Raw genomic sequence first — 21,551 nt, forward strand, 5'->3', positions numbered from 1 at the left:
TATATTTTAGAGAGTTGCATGAGTAAAACAAAAATCCCTGTAATTTTCTGTGAGTTTAATATGTAGAAATGAAAACAGCCGATACAGATGATACCTTGCAAAGGTAGGGCTGCCTGCGCAGTAGATCTCGACATAAGCAGCTGTGCCAGTGGTATCTCTACGATCCCTTGAAGGTCCTATGCTAGCTTCTTAGGAAACTCTTCAAGTTCACTTTTAACCACTGGTAAATATTTTAACTGGTTTCCCATACCCCCTGCACCCCAAAAGTTGTAGTATGGTCCCATCCGAGGAAAAGCAGCTGCCCAATTTACAATCGATTAAGGTTCTACCTAATGATGAGGAGAGAAGTCAATTACAATCAGTTTGATCAAGTTTGATCAGCCAGATCAGCTAGAAAGGTAAACGTCACACAAAGTTCTACACAAAGCATTCAACTATAACCCAATTTATGTAGATCGAACTTTTAAACGCGTATAAGTTGACCTTTTAGATTAGCCAAGCGTACAGGTTGAAATTTAGGAAGCGTGACATGATTTCAATTAAACTGAACGAGGCGTGAAAGTGCGTATGATGAGACTAACTAAAATATGTGCAAAACGTAACTGGGGCTCGTCTAATAAGGCAACTTTTTAGTTAAGTCTGCAGAGGACACCGAATCTCAGTCCCCTACTATACAGCTATCCTTACATCTCTGGGCTATAAATTTTTCCTTTAAAAAACAGGTAAGTTTAGAAAAAGAAAAAACTGTTGAAAGCCGTCCGGAGTTGGTCGTGAGAAAGTATTTTAGAGAAGCCACATATACGGGTTTTAAGGCATCAGGTATATTTGATCCGAAATTCCGCAGTTAATGTTGGAAGCAATAGTGTGGTTATATTGATGCAAAGCCCGAGCCAATTAGAAGAACAACAACAAGAACAACGAATTTCATCAACCAAAAAAATCGCGCTTTTGTAATATATGCAACTCCTGTTATTATTCTTCTGTTTATATAGAAGAAGAAAGAAACGGGTGTTATTTTTTTATTGTTGTCTTGATTTTGGCTATTATCGCAATTTTGTGAAATGACACGAGGAGTTTTATTTGTTTTGTTTTTGCAGTTTCATCTTTTTGCAAAACTTGAAACGTGACTATTTGTGTAAAATAAAGCTGCAGCGTATTCTTGTAACCGATTTCGTTTCTCGTCGGAAATATGCCCTGATGCGGAGGAAAAACCAATGTGGCGTCTTTTTACGGAGGAAAGAGGCAATTTGTTTTACTCGATGTTTGTAGGCTCTGGTTTTTTTTTTGGAAGACATGGAGCGTTAAATATACTATTCACGTAGCAACTAAATAGAGACCAATCTAAAATTACAAATAGAATGCATGGTTAGATCCTGTTTATGCTTAGCTCCATATCATTGGGCTAAGCGTTGGAAGCAAATGGTTAGAAGAAGACTAAAAAAAAAAAAACAAATGTGTCGCTTTTGGTTTGAAATTGAGAAAAAAAAAATTAGAAACGGACTACGATATTACACAAAACTAATGTTTTTTATTTTTATTTCTTTTTTTTGAAAAAAATGGAAAGCCACCACTCCACCAAATTAGGAATATTGGTAAACATAAACATAAACATTTATTTATATCTATATAATTATTACCCATTTGGAAAATCTCTCCTCTAATTTCATACTTCATACTTCATACTTCTGTACACTCTAAGACTTTGGAGTTTTCTAGACTCTACAGCAAAACAGATGACCTAAATCTTTGAAGATCACCTGTATACTTTTTTTTTCCCAGGAATGGGATTAAGAAAACAAGGTGACAAGCTAACCCTGTTTGAATCAAAGGTGCATGTTCACGTAATTCCACCAGCTATACTTCCATCAAACAAAATAAGCATACCTATTTCATAACAACACTTTGTGACGTAAATAAATGACATAATTGAAGATACGTGTGGACCTTGTTACATTGTGTGACCTTTTTCTTCAAGTGATTACTACCAAGCCTGCTAATGCTACTGCCAATACTACTACTACTACGACGACGACGACACCACAGACAGCAAAAACAGAAAGACAATAAAGTATAGTACACAAACTCAACTTTTCTGTGAGTATTGTTTATCATTTTCACTTAGTTGGGAGTTTTTATGTTTTTTTTTATAACAAAATAAAAGTATCACAAACTCCAATCCCTTATGTACCATCGAAGGTTTGAAAAAACAATAGCCATAAAGAAAACACTACTCACATACACATAGACACACACACACCACCAAGAATTGGTTATGATTACATTTACAACACTAGCCCTATCAGTTTTAAGATTGCTCTATTAAACAATGGCTCCCTTTTTTCTATCTTTAGTTACATGCATATTATTTTAGGGATAGCATATATTCATACTAACTACTTAATGTTGTCATAATCCTCCTCTAAATCCTTCTTTTTTATAAACTGCTCACGTAGATCCCACCAAATTCCCTTTTACAACCACCACTGGTTCAACAAAAAGCCTCTTGTTACAAGAACAACAAGGTTACATTCTGCAAAAAAACTCCCGCCTTCGTTTCTCCTCCACTCAACCCTTTTTCGCGCCAAGTGCCGTTCTATAATCACTAGATATTACTTGATTTTACAAGGTATCACAACAATCGTTTTAGATTAAGAATTATCAATAAATAATATCACCACCGCCTTAGATATCAATACTTCTCCTTTGGAAACTAGCCATAGTTCTATAAAGCTACTAGTACTCAACTACATACACGATAAGTTTCCAATCCCAACTAGTTTTATATACAGAATCAGACACTTATCACAAACGCAGTTGGTAACTTCTACACGCAGCTTTCCAAGACACTAATATACATTGTTCACAAAGTCCACTTTTTGTCGTGATTTCAGAGAAAAGAGGAAAAAAAAAACAGAACAGAAGAAAAACAGAAGAACAGAAAAATTAACATTTTCAAGCTTTGAAATAATACAATCTGCACTGTAATAAGAAGTGGGTATTTTTTTATTTTTGACAAAAACGTCTTTCTGATCTACGTTCAATCTATTTGAATATACTCACGGTCAATCAGGCTTATACATTCACTGACCGTATTCCAAGTATTTGCATAACTTCAGTCACTCACCATCGCGACTTTGGTGTTACAGGACAGAATTTCATCCCTTCAGTGGTATAATAGCAACCACCACTCCCACTCGTTAGGAATAGATACAATCATCGAAGAAGGTGTCATTACATAGCTTTGATCTTCTCCCATACAGCTAAAGTGACAAACAGAATACACCGTTTCGCATTGTCATGCCACAAGCCACGATTACTCACTCTGCGAGTAATGAAAACGATTACAAGATAACAAAGGCAAAAATCCTATCAGAACAGCAGCAGCAGCAGCAGCAGAATCTACAATACCACTATGACCAACCATCACAAGAACCGCTTGGATCTTCTACTCAAGAAATTTACGAAGAAAACAAGCCACCAATTCAGACAGCAGCATCTACCACGAAACAAAATAAATCTACGGCATCAAGATCGGCTATAAATGCTGCAACCACAACAACAACGCGTCAATACTTGGGAGATGTATCCAATCAATACCACAGTAGTAGTGGGCTTAAACCAACAACACAGACACAACTGCAACCACAACTACTGAAGAAAAGAAAACCTTTTGGTAGAGACGTTCAACCCTTACAGAATAAAACCAACAGAGTGATACCAATTGTATCTGATGAAGATAATGCCAAACATAAACCACAACTGGCGAATCTACTTGTACCATCGCGGTTGCCGCAGAAGAGACAAGCAACTGAATCGTCAACAAACTTGGTTGAAAAGTTGAAAATACCAGAACCACAACAGCATCAAGCATCAGCATCCGCATCGGTATTGGGATCTTCACACACTATTGCATCTACTTATAAAAAGTCACGTTTGATTGACTATGAATGGCAGGATCTTGATGAAGAGGATTATGATGATCCGTTGATGGCCAGTGAATATGTAAATGATATCTTTACATACTTTTACGAATTGGAACAGCGAATGTTGCCGGATCCACAGTACCTTTACAAACAAAAGAATTTGAAACCCAAGATGAGATCAATTTTAGTTGACTGGTTGGTCGAAATGCATTTAAAATTTAAACTATTACCAGAATCGTTGTTCCTTGCGATAAACATAATGGACCGTTTCATGTCAATCGAAGCAGTCGAAATTGACAAGTTGCAATTGTTGGCCACTGGCTCTTTATTCATTGCAGCTAAATATGAAGAAGTGTTTTCACCACTGGTTAAGAATTACGCATTCTTCACTGACGGGTCATACCTGGTGGAAGAGATCCTACAAGCCGAAAAGTACATTTTGACAGTTTTAAACTTTGATTTAAACTACCCCAATCCCATGAATTTCCTTCGTAGGATATCCAAGGCAGATGACTATGACGTCCAATCGAGGACATTGGGAAAATACCTTTTAGAAATCACGATTATAGATTACAAATTTATCGGAATGAAGCCATCTTTATGCTGTGCCCTGGCCATGTACTTGTCGCGTTTAATATTGGGCAAAATCCCCGTTTGGAATGGGAACTTGATTCACTACAGTGGTGGATACCGCATTAATGATATGAGAGAGTGTGTTGAGTTAATGTTTCAATACATCGTCTCACCCATTGAACATGACGAATTTTTCAAAAAGTACGCTATGCGGAAATTTATGAGGGCAAGCACATTGTGCCGCAAGTGGGCCGAAAAGTTTCAAATGGAGGGCAGAGATTTATTTGATGAAAGTTTATCCACTCATCGGTTATCGATTGAAGTGGATAGCTAGGTTTTATCGCATACAATTACATCTAATTTTAATGACGCCATGACCTTTTAATTTTGTTTGTTTTTGAAAATTAAGAAAAGAAAAGAATTGCATTGTATTGTGTAGTAATACAGTCCATATGGCTAGAGGATGTTTGTCTTGTAGGAAATGAAGTAAATGTACTAAAGCAGATGAAGTTGTCACGTGATTCCTAGAATATTATACGCGTCATTTATTTTAAAACATAAACAAAAATAAAAATATTTACAACGTAGGAATCACCTAGTTGCCACCATAACAGGCTGCAAAACCTCTATTTGCTTCGTTTGGATACTATAATACCTGTACATATATTTGGCTAATCTTTTTACTTCAGCTAGGCACATATACTGATTTCACAGCAGAGACTATCTACACCAAACGCGTCCGCTTTTGTCATGTTGCAAGGGTACACCTTTTTAATTATCAAGTCCATCGACTTGGATGAACAAGAAGCTGCTCGGCTTGAGACATTATTATACAAACACGATGCCACTAAAGTTTACTTCAAGGACGAATTTGACAACTCCAAGAACTACTTTGATCCACCATCAATTACCCATATAGTCACCAAATCCATCGATTTTATCGAGTACCCACAGGCCCAAAAATCAATGATACCGATAGTTACACCCGAATGGGTCCATGATTCTGTAGAGCGGAGTGCAGTGCTTCCAATAAAGTCATATAATCCTAACCCCGACTATTTCTTCAGAAATTGCTTTGTTTGTTGTACTGATAATTTGCCGCAAGGGGATAAGGAGCTAATTTACGCTGCAGTGCAAGCTTTTGGGGGCAACTACTTGGATGTATTGTCCAAATACACAACCCACTTGATAGCTATGGACATGACGAATGAAAAGTCGATAATTGCATCGAGTCTTATACACGATCCCAATTGCAGAGACCCAGTAATGGATATTAAAATTGTTTTACCTCATTGGATAGATCATTGCTTAATCATGGGGAAAAAACTTGATGAGCAAAAGTATCTTCTTCCAAATTCCGATTCATTTGACATGAATGCTAGTGATCAAGCCGGTGAATTGTTAATGGAAATCAAAAATGATTTCAGCGCGCCAATTTTGGATGACTCGGTGCCAAAATCCTCCGAGGATGACTCGTTTAAAGGCATTGATTACTTTAGAGGTAAGCGGTTTTATGTTTGTTCTGATTTTAACCTTTCTCAACGGTTATCCAACTCAATTAAGGGATTGATTGAGAAGCTTGGTGGAGTCATTGTTTCTTCATACAGTGACGATTTCGATATTTATCTTGGGAAGTACCGGCACGGTGAAGCCTATCAAAAGAGTCGTGCAAACAAAAGAATCATTGTTGCAAATTTGCAATGGTTGTACTCAATTATTGTGACGAAGAAGTGGGTGTTACCATTAAACTCGAATATTCTCTACTACCCAATTCCACCGACGCATATTGACGAGTTTAAAAGTTTGAGAATCTCTATATCAAACTACAGTGGTGATTCAAGGGCGTACTTGTCAAAATTAGTGACCCTAATGGGCGCAACATTTACCAAGACCTTGACTAGAGACAACGACTACCTTGTTTGTGCCAAACCTGAAGGGAAAAAGTACGATGCTGCAATGTCGAAATGGATTGGTATGGATGGCAAACCCGAGGTTAAAGTGGTTAATCATATGTGGCTAGAAGACTGTTTTATCCAGTGGCTCAAACTAGATCACACCGATGCCAAATATACAAACTTTGGTAACCTGGATTTAGGAATGGAACCGCTTGTTGGTGGAGCCCATTTAGATGATGATCACTTGGATGAGTTAGGAGATCGCAATGCGAATGTCACTGGAAACGTTGATGATAGTATGAGTGAAGATGAAAGTACCCAATCGAGAAAGATTGCTCCCCCAGCACCTTTGACTAATACAAAGAGAGAAGTCACTTCTAGTGGTGATTTGGCAAAGTTTGCAGAGAAGCCAGTACAAGAAAAGGAAGTTGAAGAGGATGTAATGAGTATCAACTCTCCACCGAATGGCACCCCAAATAAATCAGATATCAGTGCTGAGATCAATTCGCCCAAGACACCCAATGATTTTGGCGAGTCGAGTGTTTACAATGCTCGATATGGAGGAAGGTCAGCGGCTAAGAAAGCAGCGGCCAAGTTGCACGACAATATGAGTGACTTGAATGCTTATTTGCAAATGTCGAAAAGTAGCAAAAAAATGAAAAGCTATATGAACGAATTAGAGCAGAGTGCCAATGCCAAACGAAAACATTTACAGGAAAACAATGATCCCAAAACTGACGAGGACACGGGTAGCTTGGACTTTAAGCGCCAACGCACCGATGAATGTAGCATCATTGCTATTATGACTGGTTGTGAGCAAACCATTGAATTAGCCAAGAACGATTACACCAAATTACAATCCGTGGGTATTAAGGTTATCGCCAACTTGTCAAAGCACACTCCAAACACATTGATTGCACCCAAAATTCTACGAACCGAAAAATTCTTACGAAGTTTGAGTAAAGTGGATAGAATTATTCACCCTTCATATATTGTGGATGTGTTGGCAAATGCCGAAAATAATGAAAACGTTTTAAACCTATACCGAATTGATGACTATGCATTGGACAAGGTGAATCCATCGGCAAATGCTGACTTGGGAGTCAAAAGTTTGCATGCTTTATTGCTGAAAAAAGGCACTCGTGGAAGCCTTTTACAAGGCGTAAGCTTAAACTTGAGCAAGAATTTGAATGGAGGAATCGAGGTCATCTCGAGGATATTGCAAGATCATGGACTCCACAAGTATGAAGAAGTACGAACAACACTAACGAAAAAGACGCCAATTTGCAGCTGCTCCTTTAATGGCAAGGAAGTATCTATTCTAATCGCCAACAAAAACAAAGATGCAAAGCTTATTGCTAGTTTTAAGAAGTCCTACATTAATGGAGTAGTTTTAAGCTGGGACTGGTGTGTAAGCTCGATTTTTGCCATGGAATTACAAAAGTTTGACGACTTTAAGTTATGAATAAAAGTTTTATAAAAGAAAAGGTGAAAAAAAAAAAAATAGTATACAATATGTCTAATAATTCCAAACGCTCTCACTTCTCTTCATCTTCAACTGACTCAAATATCTATCAAGCTCGGGCCCTCTCCATTTGACTGTTTTTGGTACTGCTGTGGCTGAGCATTACCAAAACCGTAACCAGTATACGCAGTGTTAATTTGCTGCTGCTGCTGCTGTTGTTGTTGCTGTTGAGGTGCAGCCTGTTGTTGTTGGTAGCCGATACCAGTGTTCAAAAATGGATTTCCTGTAGCATTCGAACTGACTCTATGTTGGTCATTACCAACCTGTTTATAACCAGTTCCACTTGAATTGATGAAGTTTTGAGTTCTCGTGTGTTGATGGGGAATACGTGTAGCACCGGTGTTTCCAAAAGTGTCCAAGCCTGTTCCTTGTGTTAAAAGATCATTCAACTCGTGGCTCTCGTTGAACCTAGATCCCGACGTGTTTTGCTGTTTCAATGGAGCGGTTGGTTGAGTGTATAATTGAGCGTGCTGTTGCTGCTGCTGCTGCTGTTGTTGTTGTTGTTGTTGTTGTTGGTATTGTTGTTGATACTGCTCCTGTGTCTGTTGCTCCTGTGTCTTTTGTTCAGCTAACGCATTTAACGTTTGTGATTGGGACTTGGACTGGTTATTTCCAGAGTCCGATCCAAGTGCAAATGGATTATTCGAACCTGTTTTCAACGGTTGCAACTGTTCCTGCTGCTGAGGTTGTCCATAGTTGAAACCGGTGAATTGATTAGGTTGGTACTGAGGTTGCTGCTGTTGCTCGAATTGGTTTGGGTAAAGCCCCGTCTCCATAGGGTGCTGAATTGGATTTCCAAACATATCGTACTGTTGGAATTGCTGGGTTGGTTGTTGGAAAACTTGTTGTTGTGGTTGTTGTTGTTGATAATATCCGGTCAAGAAGTATTGTTGTGGTTGCTGCTGGTCTTCGTTCAAGTCTAACAAGTTGGCATTTTGATTTTGCTTTCTCAATTCCTCTTCCTCTAATGAAAGTTTAATTGCCGCTTCTAATTCAGGGTCGTTCTCGGCTTCTCTAGCACGAAGCTGATCTTCCTCTGCTGTTAATCTTGACAATTCCAATGCTTTTTGCAAGTCGACATCGTAAGGTTCATCACCACCTCTATCTCTTCTTCTTTCCCTTCTCCTTTCTCTACGATCACCACCGAAACCATCCTCATCATCATCATCATCATCATCATCAAATGTTCCAGTACGTCTTCCACGTTTGGCTAATGCACGCTCGTGCTTTAATCTCTCATCATCTCTCAATAACGATACCAACTCCTTTGCTTTGACTCTGATGATTGCACCCTGATCTTTGTCCACCTCGTCAAGATGGATAAACTCCCTCAATGTTTTCACAATGTAGATGTTATCCTTGGCCCATAACACACACTTTTCGGAACCGAATCTAACCAAATAATCCAAAACCGTCAATGATTTGGCAATATGTCTCCAATTCTTTCCCTTATCGTTAAGACGACGATCTAGCATGTCCATAACCTCCATAAACTCGGTTTGAGATTGATAGGTGCACGAAGCTATTTCCTCCATATCGTAAGTTGTTGGTCCCGTAGCATCGTTTGAAGTCGCATTTCTCACCAACACTTGTGCTGATGAGTAACCCCCTACAACATTCTTCATAGACCTTACTATCTTGGACATTGTATACTTTTTTCTTTTCTTGTGTAGATGGATTAGTGTAGTGAAACTCCGGATGAGTTGGATGTTGAAATTTTCGGTGTTGAGAAAAGTTTTGATTGCTTAGTGGGAAAATAAAACAACAAAATTGAGTTAACAGTACAATTGGTTGTATTTAATGAGGTACCTGCTCTATGTGTCTTTGACAAGAGTGGTCTTCTATAAATTGATTGAACTTGTATTAGTCAGGTAAAATGTCTGATGTCGAGATAACACCATTCCACAAGCCGAGAGTTAAATTTGACACAGTCATTCAATCATTTTTGATAAAGTTCCACAAAATTAGGCTATGGTACACGACTCTTTATGAGCCTACTATACTTTTCACTTTTTTTTTTTCTTTTTTTTTGCAACTATTTAAAATAACAACAGGCAACAGGGGCAACAACATAAATACGATCATCTTGGAGGTATTTATGTTACTATTATGATTGTTGGTCGGTCTTGGATATAGACCAAAAAAAAACAGTTCATAAACTAGGACTTCAAAAGTAACATAAAAGCATTCTAGGTTAGGTTTGATACAGTTCTCAAATTACTAGAGCTACTTCAATCAAGTAGCAAACATCCTTCCCCAGAAAATTGAATAGAGTTGCTTAGAGGAACCCAAAGTGAACCAACTCCCTAAAAAAGGGGGGAGATGATTAGGAGAGTGGGATTCTAAGTGAATTAAAAAGGAAAAAAAAATAGTGAAGAGTACGAGATTCGAACTCGCGCGGTAAACATACCAACAGATTACTTCTTTAGAAAGGGAATTTAACCCTCCAAACTTAAGTCTGTCACCTTAACCAACTCGGTCAACTCTCCAATTTCTGATAAAAATTTTATTCCACATTTTTATACTGTGATTTATGTTGACCCATTTTTGGGCGAGAGTCGCCTTATTTTTTTCGTCCAAAATGTCGATTTTCGCGCCTCAACTTGTGTCAACCTGGGTCGACATATACCTGACCCAAAGGGAAATTTTGAAAACATCAACAAAATAACAATACCTTAACTCTTAAAGCTGTTCTATAAAACCGTATGGGTTGATTATATAATATATATAAGCTCTGCTTTCTATGAACTATAACTGTATCTCACTTAACGGGTGGTTTTTTTATTTTTTTGTATAAATTTGAATCAAAAACATTCTTATAAGGAATTGTTGAATGTTCATTGTACTTGTAAAAAGATTATCACTCAAAGGTTAATTATTGTAAGCAGATAGATTTATTGTAGAAAAAAATATAAATGAAATAAACAAAAGCGAAGAAGGGCTTAACTGTAAATACAACTGTCTAGGAATGGCATAAAATGTGGCTCACGTAATTAGTTAGCGATGTCGCCTTTATATCAATTAAAGACGCCTCTGAAGACATTGTAAATCAGTGTTTAGATATCCTCACAATAGAACCATTAATTATCTTCATATCTCCTCCCCTTCTCTTCACCTCTTATCCCTCCCCTGTGAAAATCCTTGATTATGTTTCTCGTCTGATAGGGCTCCGATTGCGAGGACAAAAGATTGGATTCATTTATTACACAAAACACAAATCAAAAAGCTAAATTAGTCTTTGCGTAAATGTACATTATCTTAAAATATCTATGCCAAACTAACGCCTCGCAAATTTACGAAATTAAATCAAAACAACTCCTTTGGTTCTTTGCAACAACAACTCCTTTGGTTCTTTGCAACAACAACTCCTTTGGTTCTTTGCAACAACAACTCCATTCCAAAAGAAAATACCTACTAAACTACAGCAGCATATGCACAGATTGGTCTAACTCTTAAAACGAATTATATTCCTATTGTCTAAAACAGTATCTAAATAAAAAAAAAATGCAACTGCCTCTCCCTACCAACTCTCATTAGGATATTTTCAAAAACAGCCTCTGTTCTTCAACCTTATTACAAACTTCTCTCCGCTCATTGCTGTCAGCACTGGGAACATGTTCCAAATCAAATTTCGGATCGGTACAAAACAACATCTGCAATTGTTCAATCACCTTCAATTCGAAATCGTAGCTATTCGTAGAAGATGACGCAGTTGCTACTTCCGAGCCCAACTCCCGTCTTAGTTCATTACCGTATAGACGCCTTCTATTGCCCTTGTTATCAACAGGTCCTCTTTCGTCAGAATTGAATAGTTGTTGGAAATAGTATTTGGGCCAATTGGCATGAAGGAAAAATAATGACGACGATTTGTATAAATGATAATCGTAATTATATTTGTTATTGTCCTTTCCATGGCTGGCAAATTCGGTGGGCGGGGTAGATAAATATGGATTATCACCCTCTTGATCACCCTCTTGTTTTTGCTCCTTCAGCTTGGAATTATCTTTGCTGCTAATATATTCGGTATCGTTATTGGCTTGAATGTAATCAATGATTGGATCATACTGACCCATGGCAAAATATAAATGTTTATTAGTAGTTGCATCCTTGGGTCCAAATTCTCGATTGAATTCTTGTACTTGATAGTAGGGTAAATCCAATTTATGAGCAGCAGCAATAAAAGTTTCTTTATCACCTTCACCAGCGGCACCCTGACTCAACAATGGGTAATAATAATCAGGGCCATAAGTGTTGTAATACATTGAAAGTAACAATGTTTTGAAATGGACCTTTTTATTAATGAGTAATTGACCCGTTTCTGAACTTGGTTCCGGAATAGCTCCTTGACAATCATGGAATGAATTATGAGCAATTGATGTTTCATAATCAGCACTTTGAAACACACCCCTAGGATCACCTTTGGTGTATGAGTTTCTCACTTTCTTGGCAGGGTCAACTTTAATACCGGCAATATCATAAAATTTAGGTGACGTTGATCTTCTCCATAAATCAGGCCATATAACTAGATGTTTATTGGTAAATGGCTTATTAGCAAATAAAATGTCGGGGTTCTTGATGGGGATATTATCAGCATCAAGATACAAGACACGCTCAAATGATGAAATGAAAATGGCCACATTTTTCATCTGATAACCAGCAGCTGAACCTCCATTTTTGATGACCCCTTCATAATAAGATTTGGGAATATAGTCACTCATTAATTTACATTTCCCATTCAACGTAGGCAAGATCCGATTACAAAATTGTTCATCATAATCTTCGTGTTTGGGGATGATTACTTCGACGGGTAAGCGTGAACCATTTTCCCGCAAGACTTTAATTGAAAGCAATGCCAATTGATTATATTTGCCTCCGGCTAAATAAACTATTCCATCACCCTTGAGGAAATCGTTGTATTTGTTAAATTTAGTCAAGTCTTCTGGCCAATCTTTAATCATGGACTTGATAAACTGTTGATGAGAACTCTTGAGGGACTCCATTTCCATGTCATTTAGGGTAATGTACATGGATAACAATTCTTTACTTCTAATTAACTCTTGTTGGTAGTTTTCTCGTAAATGGCCACCATAAACTGGCATTCTTCCATTTTTATGGATCAATTCCTGTTTGTATTTGAATTCATTCATTTCCTCGTCAGTCAATTTATTAAAAGTTTGATAATGCTTTTCCAATTTGGCAGCGTTGGGGTAATGTTCGTCATTATTGATACCATTGATGTTTGGTTTACATTCTTCAATTGTTTTCAATATCGAATTGAAAAAGTCAATAAAAGCAGTAGTAAACTTCATTTCCATATCGTAGTGGTCAGAAAATGAACTATTCAACATTAATAAGTGGTCCTGGTTCAATTTGGAGACGTAGTCTTTATAGTTGTATCCATTGATTAATTTAATATCATAATTTTGCTTCGTATTTAAATCAGAATTGACAAAATTCCAAAAATGATGAGTAGTATCAGAAGCAAGATGTTGACTAGCCAGGTAATCCTTTTGAAATACAGTAAAGTCAGTATCTTCATTGTGATGGTAGCCTACTATTTTGTAGTCATCGCCATTCCCTGAGGCCAGTTGCTTTTGCTGTTGAAGGGGTATTGTTAGTGAAGATAGTTTACCAAATATGGCAGATACCCCTTCTTTGCTGTAGCTGTAGTAACTGCCACTGCTTTTGCCATTGCCATTGCCATTGTTGCTATTACTGTTGGTTGTCGATCTATCAGTGGAATAAAGAGCTAATAGTATATTGACACTTGTGAATATGAATAGTACTGCCAATACTACCTGAGTAGCTTTAAACTTGGTAGGAAGAACGAGTGCCATAGTCTGCTGTTTTATTGTTGTTGGTAAGTAAAGTGGTGGTAAGCAAAGATAAGGATACCAGTGTAGTACCTTTAATTTTGTTTTGATGTAATATGTTGGGTTGTAAATGATGCAGTAATATATATATATATATATATTTATATATATTTATTACTCTCACTCCTTGTGTATGTTTCTGTCTACCCTTTAGAGTTGTGGTGGTAGATCTGAGTGGTTGTTGGTGTTTGGTGAATTTGGTGAATGAATGATAATATATAAAGAAAAACGTTTTTACGTGTGGTAAAACTGCTCTCTCTTCATTTTTTTTTTTTTTTTTTAAACTTTTAATCTTGTTTTTAATTTTTTTTTTAATTTTCTTAGCATTTTTTATTTTCATCTAGTTCCTGCATATTATTATACAAATAGGTTTTAAACGTTCAAAGAGATCTTTTTGGTTCTGATTTCATTTCTAAGAGAGGCAGGTACTACACATTTATTGTTACATGTGTGTCTAAACAGTTAGTTTACTTGGCTTCTTCTTGCTCTCTCTTGGGCCGAGTGTTTGTATTAGCTTGTTGTTATTGTTGTTGCTGCGTGGTGTGTTTTAAAAGGAGGGGATATCAGTGTCTGTCTGTTTTTGGGTTTTTAAGATTTTGTGTAAAACATGCACAATATCTATCTTTAGACAATATTTTTTATATGCAGTACACACATAAACAATACCCTCTATTAATAGTGATACACAATAACAACAACAACAACAACAACAACAACAACAACAACAACAGCCAAATTTCATTTTTCCGTGAACCACACATCCCCCCTTGAATTTGTGAATAATACGCTATCGATCTTCAACAGAAGTTTGCTAGTTGTTTTAGAAAAATATTAATTGAGAAACTGGTGAGATTCAGAAACTATAAAGTACTGAATGTATGTATAATTGATATTGATAGCGATTGTTTAAAACCCCCTTTCAATAAAAAAGATAAAAAATTAAAAAAAAAACATCTGGTAGTATTTAGCTATATCACGTGTAGTTAGTGTCGTGGGTTTTAAGACATACAATTTTTTTGTTTTGCGACACAACACATAAACTTTTTTATCATCTACTTGTGCTGTCAAAGCTAATGACTTTGTTTTCAACTTTAAACTCTAGAGAATCTGTACCCTTACTATACAACCTCTGACGTTCTTTTATTGAAATCAGGGAAATAGAATGTAAGGACTTTTACTTTGCTCATAATGTTTTACCACAAATTACTTTCTTCTAGAGGTTATACATCCATCTACAAATAGCACAATTTGGATATTCATCACACTTCAAATCATACCAAATCTTCTTGTAATTCTTGATACTTTCTATTACTTTTCTTGATCCCAATTTAATAACTGGGTGTGGGTAGTTACTAGCTTTGGCTCAAGATTCAAAGTCGCAACTTCATATCACAAGACACCTAATCATACGTCAATCAATTTTATTTATTTTTTTTTATTTTGTTTATTTATTTTATCAGAAAAGGCAAAAAAAAAAAATGACAACAATAAAGACAGTCTCAATCAAATCAATCAGTCAGCCACTTAAAAGTTTAATATACTAGCCACAGCCATCACCAACAAAACACTAACAAAACACCAACAAAACACCAACCAACCAACCAACCCACCCCTTCACACACCCTTTAATCTATCTATCTACTACACATTTACCTATAGCATACTACCATGTCCAATGATTACTCTTTATTCGATGACTTAGAGCAAGATAATAACCCTTCTTTGTATGGTAATGCATCCATACTAACCAATCCTTACAATACCACTAGCACTAGCACCAGTAACAACAATGATATAACCACACAAGAGCAACAACCAGATGCAAATGGTAAGATTGTAGAGTCACAGGGTAGGACTAATAAGAGCACGAGAGGAAATACATCAAAGAAACAGCAACCTCATCATAATGTGGCAACCACATCGTCAACTTCACCACCGCTTCTACAATCGCCACAGCTGCCACAACCACAAAAGAACAAACAAAGACAACTGCGCCAACAATTCTCCCCCACATCCAACGCACTAAGTGACAATGACGAATACCCTAATGAGCTAGTCAACAGCACCTTAGGATTATCAAATCAAATCACTCAACTTCTTGAAGCATCTGACTTGACAATTGATGTAATAAACTCAGAACGATTAATCAACTCATCGATAATAGTCTACACCATCCAGTTGCAATCATCAATCTTGCAAAATAAAATTGTTGTCAAACGAAGGTATAGTGAATTTAAGTCATTACGCGATAATTTATTGAAATTATTCCCCACATTGATCATACCACCGATACCTGAAAAACATTCCCTCTTGAGCTACTTGCTAAATTCAATCAATTTGAATAACGAGTCAAGCATAATTGACATGAGAAAACGATATTTTAAGTTGTTTCTTGATGATTTAATCTTTGATTCTGACATTAAGTTGAAAAACTGTCCCCTTTTACATAAATTCCTTGACCCCAACTATGAATTAAGTTGGTATAATGCATTGAATGAACCGCCTGTGAGTTACTTGCCCCACAATCTATTATTAGCCAACCCGGTTAACCCGGCTGATCAAAATGGATTATATTCCATTTTGCCCATTGTCAATGGATTTGATATTAGTTCCAACACTGACAATTTATCTCATTTGAAAAAGATTAATGATGAATTGGATAAACTAAATGATCTGGTTAAATTATTTGAATTGAAAGGCGAAGGTAGTGGAACCAGCTTTGACAATGATTTGAAATTCACCATCCCTGAAGAATTAATCGCATTTGAAGGAAAATTTCATAAAATTATATCCAGCTTGTCGTTATTAAACAAATTGGATATCAAAACAACCAAAGATTACAAAAGTTTGATCAATGTCTTGATTGATTTAGGGGGTAATTTGAATAATTTCTCATTACAAATTTATCATCAAAAACCCCACCATTTACAACTGATACAAACTGACACATCAAATACAAAGCCAGAGCTGCAATTAGAGTTGAATAACTCGTTATCAGAAGCGATTGAGAAATTCGGCTCAACAATGGATCAGTGCTTTTTAAATTTTGAAAATTTTGTTTTAAATCAATTAATCCCGCAATGGCAAGAACCTATTCATCAGTTGATACAATATAATCAAACTGCCCTTAATTTAATTAAATTTTACAAATACAAAATCATTCAATTCAAGATATTATACAAGTTAAAGTTTAATAAATTTCAACAATTGATTAGTATAAACCATATGAGTGGGTATGGTGAAGCCGGTAGTGCTAAAAAGCCTAGTTTTACCAAAGCAGAAACGCAAGCAGAAGAAGATGCAGTTGTCATTAATTCCCTTGATCACTTGAAAGAGTTAAATAGTCCTACGTTAAACAATGCATTGAAGAATATATCAATGAAGAAAGTGGGCAAGAAATCTTCATGGTATGGATTATTTGGAGGCAACAATCAAACGAAAAAGTTTAATTTTCAATTGCCAGTAGAAGAGACAACTGGAACAACAGCACCAGCAACAGCACCAGCTGCAACAACAGCACCAGCTGCAACAACAGCACCAATGGCAACTCCATCAAGCTCATCAACAATACAAACAATGGTTCCACATACATCATCAATCAAGTTCAAGATCCAGCATCTTGAAAAAGAATTGGATAAAATCAACCAATTGATTGAATTATGTAACAAGGATATGCAGAATCTAACTCAAGCTCTAATGACGACATTTGGTGATTTCATCAAGAAATTGGAACATAAATGGTTAATCATTATGATTAACTATATACGAAATGGTAAACAGTTGTTTGCCGACAATTTGACTACATGGGAAAATTTCAAGCAGTCACTTGAAAGTGAAGGTGAGGATAATAATGATGCTACGTTTGGGGGACCTCTTGCTTCTTCTGCTGTCGATGATGATGGTGATGATGATGATGAGTATATTATATAGTGTGTTAAATCTGCTCGTAAATACAATCGAAGATTACATAAACGTACGCCGGAGTGGTATCCCTCTCCAACGCTTATAGTGTGCTTTGTTGCAACTTTGGAGTTATAATAGCACTGATTTCTCATCTTGTGGGAGCAGCCGCATAAGCATTTCCCAATTAAATAAAAGGTAGTGCACATCGACACAATTGTATTTTCTTTTTTTGGTTTTGCCACTGCACCGCCAAAAATTTCAAATCTTACAACCAACCCTCTATCATAGAGCTCAGTATCCAATAGACTACAAAACGACGTACCCCCCCTCCCAAACACACAGCTAAAGCTACAAAATGTCAGCAATGGATATAGATTCAAACGACGTCTCCACAGTCTTAGCCACCATAAGACTGGAGCTAGATAATGCCGACTTGATTTCCTTGTTTTATCAATTGGAAGATTATTACGAACGTAAATTATGGCATCAATTAACCCAACAATTGGATGAGCTTTACTACAACTTCAGCCAACAAGATCAAATCTCCACTGGGTTGAAACACAAGATATACACGCAATTCATTCAACAATTTACCATGAAGTTGAATTTAATTAAAGTGGTTGATTTCTTGATTGCTTCGGGATTCAATAACGAAACGACATTGGAGAAGTTGATCAACTTGAAACAAGAATACATCAAATATATCAAACGCGAGAATAACTTTAAGGATAACGAAGATGGCACTGAAGATCCTGATTTTATTACACTTGTTGCCAATGATGAATCAGTAATTTATATTGATTTGCAAATCAGTCGTTATTACTTGTACCTCAACCAATTTGAACAATGTGATGCAACAATGAGTAAAATTGAACTGAAGTTTGACAACTTGAATAATGATTTAAGTGCTAAAATCAATGCTGCTTATTATTTAACCAAATCAATCGAATTTAAATTACATGAAAACTACAATGCCTACTATACCAACGGATTATTACACCTTTCTTCAGTACCTTCATTAACTTCAGAAGAGAAGGTCAAGTTATGTTATGATTTATGTATTGCGGCATTGTTGGGTGATAAAGTTTACAACTTCGGTGAGTTAATTTTGCATGATATCTTGCAAGAAATTGCCTCCGATGCATCGCCCTACAACTGGTTATACCATTTGATTCATGCATTGAATGCCGGTGATTTATCAAACTTCAACCATTGGTTATCAATTGCATTTACTAAATCACCTCAATTGCTGCTGCATCAAGTGTTTATTAAGCAAAAGATTATAATTATGGCATTATTGGAATTGATTTCAACAAAATCAACTACAAACAAACGCATTAGTTTTAAGGAAATTAGTGATTTTACGGGAACGCCATTGAATGACGTTGAACATTTGGTTATCAAATGCTTTTCATTGAAGTTGATTCAAGGGTACATTAACCAAATCGATCAGGTCTTGGTGATTACTTGGTTACAACCAAGAATATTGAATTTAAAACAAGTTCACACCTTGTACACTCATTTGGTTGATTGGGATCATAAAGTTGAACAATTGGGTAATCTCGTGTACCAAAGTGGAGGAACAGTCTGGGCTGGTATATAAAGTTGAAGCCAGTAATGATATAGATTACGTCTAATACGCGTTTCCCTCTCTTCATCCTCTCTGTTGTTTATAGCTATTACAATATGTATGGGGGCTTTGGCCCTGGCTTTGTACTGAATGCCGCTAGTCGTTGGTCGACCGCCATCACGCTACCACGTTGCTTCCCAATAAAAGAAAACTCTCGGCGTTTAGCTTCCACCCAAAAGTCAAATGAAAAAAAAAAGAGAGAGGGAAAAACTTCCTTTCCTTAATTACCGATCCCAACAACAAAGAGACCCATAAAACCTATACCCACACTCATCACAATACTCCTAGGTCTAATTCTACACCTATTCCTGCATCAACCCCGCAACATGATGATCTTCTTGTCATTACTTCTATACTGTACTCTCACACTAGCCAATCTCGCTCACTTTGACAACAACCAACATTCGCAAGTTTGTGCTGGTGTCTATTCAAAAAAGGACTGGGGAGGATCGATAAAGCCCCACATTGGATTATCATTAAAACAATACCAGGATCATAAGTACGATTCTAAGCATAAAGATGCCGAATACGATGATATATCAGTAAGTTACATCATTTTCGAATACAAGGATCTTACCAATATTGGAGTATATCTCGGTGAAGGGCGATATAAATTCATTTGTGATGATTATGCCGTTGACGATTTGAAAATCTGCACTAAGGAGCAATTGGGTCAATTTATTGTCAATGCCAATTCCACCAACTCGACCATCTTGGCTTCGCAATTGCATCAATTGGGCAATGCCAATATCAATTATCCCATCAATCGTACTGGTTATTATTGTATTTCGACATTTTCTCCTCTGGGCAATAACATCAAGTATCAAGGGACTATAAACTTCCAAAATGCGTTTGGTCAATTAAATGCTAGTGAAATACCGAAATTACCCGCATATGGAATCTTGACCTTGTGTTATGCTATTGCTTTGGCATTATTTGGATTCCAGTTTTTCAAAAAGAGAAAAGAAAATCAAATCTTGCCATTGCAACGATACTTGTTGGCAATGTTGGGATTTTTAACTTTCGACACATTGGTTATATGGTCGTACTATGATTATATCAATCGAGTTTCTAACCCCAACAATGGTTTTGGAATTTTCTACATGATCTTCATGGCCATTTTAAATGCCGTCAAGATTACATTTGCGTTTTTCCTTTTGCTTTGTATTGCCTTGGGTTATGGTGTGGTGAAGTTGAAACTAAACAAGAGAACTATGCTTTATTGCAAGATTCTTGCTGGGTTCAATTTTGTATCGTCATTGACTTATTTAATTTTCAATTATGTAAGTGGATCATCAACGGCATTGGTAAATAGTGACAGTATCGATAGTGGAGATGCTGGTGATTTCTTGGGCTTGTTACCATTGATCCCCATATCTATCGTGTTGTCGATTTACTACGTGACGATATTAACATCCATTCGTAAAACAACCCAATCATTGCACCAACAACGTCAAATTATCAAGCTTCAATTGTATCAAAATTTGTTCAGAATCATCTTTTCAGCCATTATAGCAACATTCCTTGGATTAACATTAAGTTCGTTTATTTATTTGTCAATGTCAACGACTGAAATGTTTGAACAACACTGGAAGAGTTCATTTTTCATTTTTGATTTTTGGCCAAGTGTCGTGTTTTTCATTGTGTTTTTGATAATCGCTTGGTTATGGCGTCCAACAGAAACAAGTTACATGTTGGCAGTATCACAACAATTGTCCACTGGTGGTGGCGATGAAGATGATCCAAACTTTGACCCTGAAAACCCCAACTACCAAGGTCCAGGAGGAACCGAATTTGAATTGGACGATTTATCGTTAATGAGTCACGATGAGGAAGACGATAACGATGGTGACTTAAACAATAATGGGGGAAACTCGAGGAGAAATGTTGATAGAGATAGTTTTGAAATTGAGGATGACCATCAGCTGCTGCCAAAAATTTCAATTAGTAAGAAGTCAACTGATCAGGCATCCTCATCGACAGCACCACCTGGATACGAAGAAGCTAATCACAGGCGTAGTCAAGATGGTGGGGCAACATTGTTTGACTTGGGTGAGGAAGATGACGATGATGATGCCGATGACGAAAATGCAGGCGAAGATAATAGATTAAAGAAGAACGATTAGTATAGAGTTGTAAAATAAAGAATATCTTCCCTGTAAATAGATGAAATGAAACTGTTGTTATCAGCCAAAGCCGAGTGCCAACTCTCTCTCCCAGTCCTACACC

The 21,551-nt window shown here is 36.7% G+C and overlaps 7 protein-coding genes across 7 annotated transcripts; 5 read left to right on the top strand and 2 right to left on the bottom strand. All coding sequences in view use genetic code 12, as the record gives it.

The window, feature by feature from the left end:
• Window positions 1-3,297: 3,297 nt before the first annotated feature.
• Window positions 3,298-4,830, top strand: CLB2 (B-type cyclin; the record flags this gene model as incomplete). Its single annotated transcript, XM_051816945.1, has 1 exon — window positions 3,298-4,830. One exon carries the CDS (start codon window positions 3,298-3,300, stop codon window positions 4,828-4,830), a length of 1,533 nt encoding a protein of 510 aa, XP_051669414.1.
• A 416-nt stretch (window positions 4,831-5,246) lies between these two features.
• ESC4 (Esc4p) lies at window positions 5,247-7,856 on the top strand (the record flags this gene model as incomplete). The annotated part of the gene is made up of 1 exon (XM_051816946.1): window positions 5,247-7,856. One exon carries the CDS (start codon window positions 5,247-5,249, stop codon window positions 7,854-7,856), a length of 2,610 nt encoding a protein of 869 aa, XP_051669415.1.
• Window positions 7,857-7,954: 98 nt separating this feature from the next.
• CANMA_004649 (epsin) lies at window positions 7,955-9,562 on the bottom strand (the record flags this gene model as incomplete). The annotated part of the gene is made up of 1 exon (XM_051816947.1): window positions 7,955-9,562. One exon carries the CDS (start codon window positions 9,560-9,562, stop codon window positions 7,955-7,957), a length of 1,608 nt encoding a protein of 535 aa, XP_051669416.1.
• A 1,887-nt stretch (window positions 9,563-11,449) lies between these two features.
• On the bottom strand, window positions 11,450-13,753 carry MNN24 (Mnn24p; the record flags this gene model as incomplete). Its single annotated transcript, XM_051816948.1, has 1 exon — window positions 11,450-13,753. The coding sequence occupies one exon, from the start codon at window positions 13,751-13,753 to the stop codon at window positions 11,450-11,452; it is 2,304 nt and encodes a 767-aa protein (XP_051669417.1).
• Window positions 13,754-15,457: 1,704 nt separating this feature from the next.
• CANMA_004651 (uncharacterized protein) lies at window positions 15,458-17,719 on the top strand (the record flags this gene model as incomplete). Its single annotated transcript, XM_051816949.1, has 1 exon — window positions 15,458-17,719. One exon carries the CDS (start codon window positions 15,458-15,460, stop codon window positions 17,717-17,719), a length of 2,262 nt encoding a protein of 753 aa, XP_051669418.1.
• A 328-nt stretch (window positions 17,720-18,047) lies between these two features.
• On the top strand, window positions 18,048-19,295 carry CANMA_004652 (proteasome regulatory particle lid subunit; the record flags this gene model as incomplete). The annotated part of the gene is made up of 1 exon (XM_051816950.1): window positions 18,048-19,295. The coding sequence occupies one exon, from the start codon at window positions 18,048-18,050 to the stop codon at window positions 19,293-19,295; it is 1,248 nt and encodes a 415-aa protein (XP_051669419.1).
• A 353-nt stretch (window positions 19,296-19,648) lies between these two features.
• CANMA_004653 (uncharacterized protein) lies at window positions 19,649-21,448 on the top strand (the record flags this gene model as incomplete). The annotated part of the gene is made up of 1 exon (XM_051816952.1): window positions 19,649-21,448. The coding sequence occupies one exon, from the start codon at window positions 19,649-19,651 to the stop codon at window positions 21,446-21,448; it is 1,800 nt and encodes a 599-aa protein (XP_051669420.1).
• Window positions 21,449-21,551: the final 103 nt, after the last annotated feature.

This window comes from Candida margitis (genome assembly GCF_024628925.1).
Source record: "Candida margitis strain CBS 14175 chromosome Unknown scaffold1, whole genome shotgun sequence".
NCBI lineage: Eukaryota > Fungi > Ascomycota > Pichiomycetes > Serinales > Debaryomycetaceae > Lodderomyces > Lodderomyces margitis.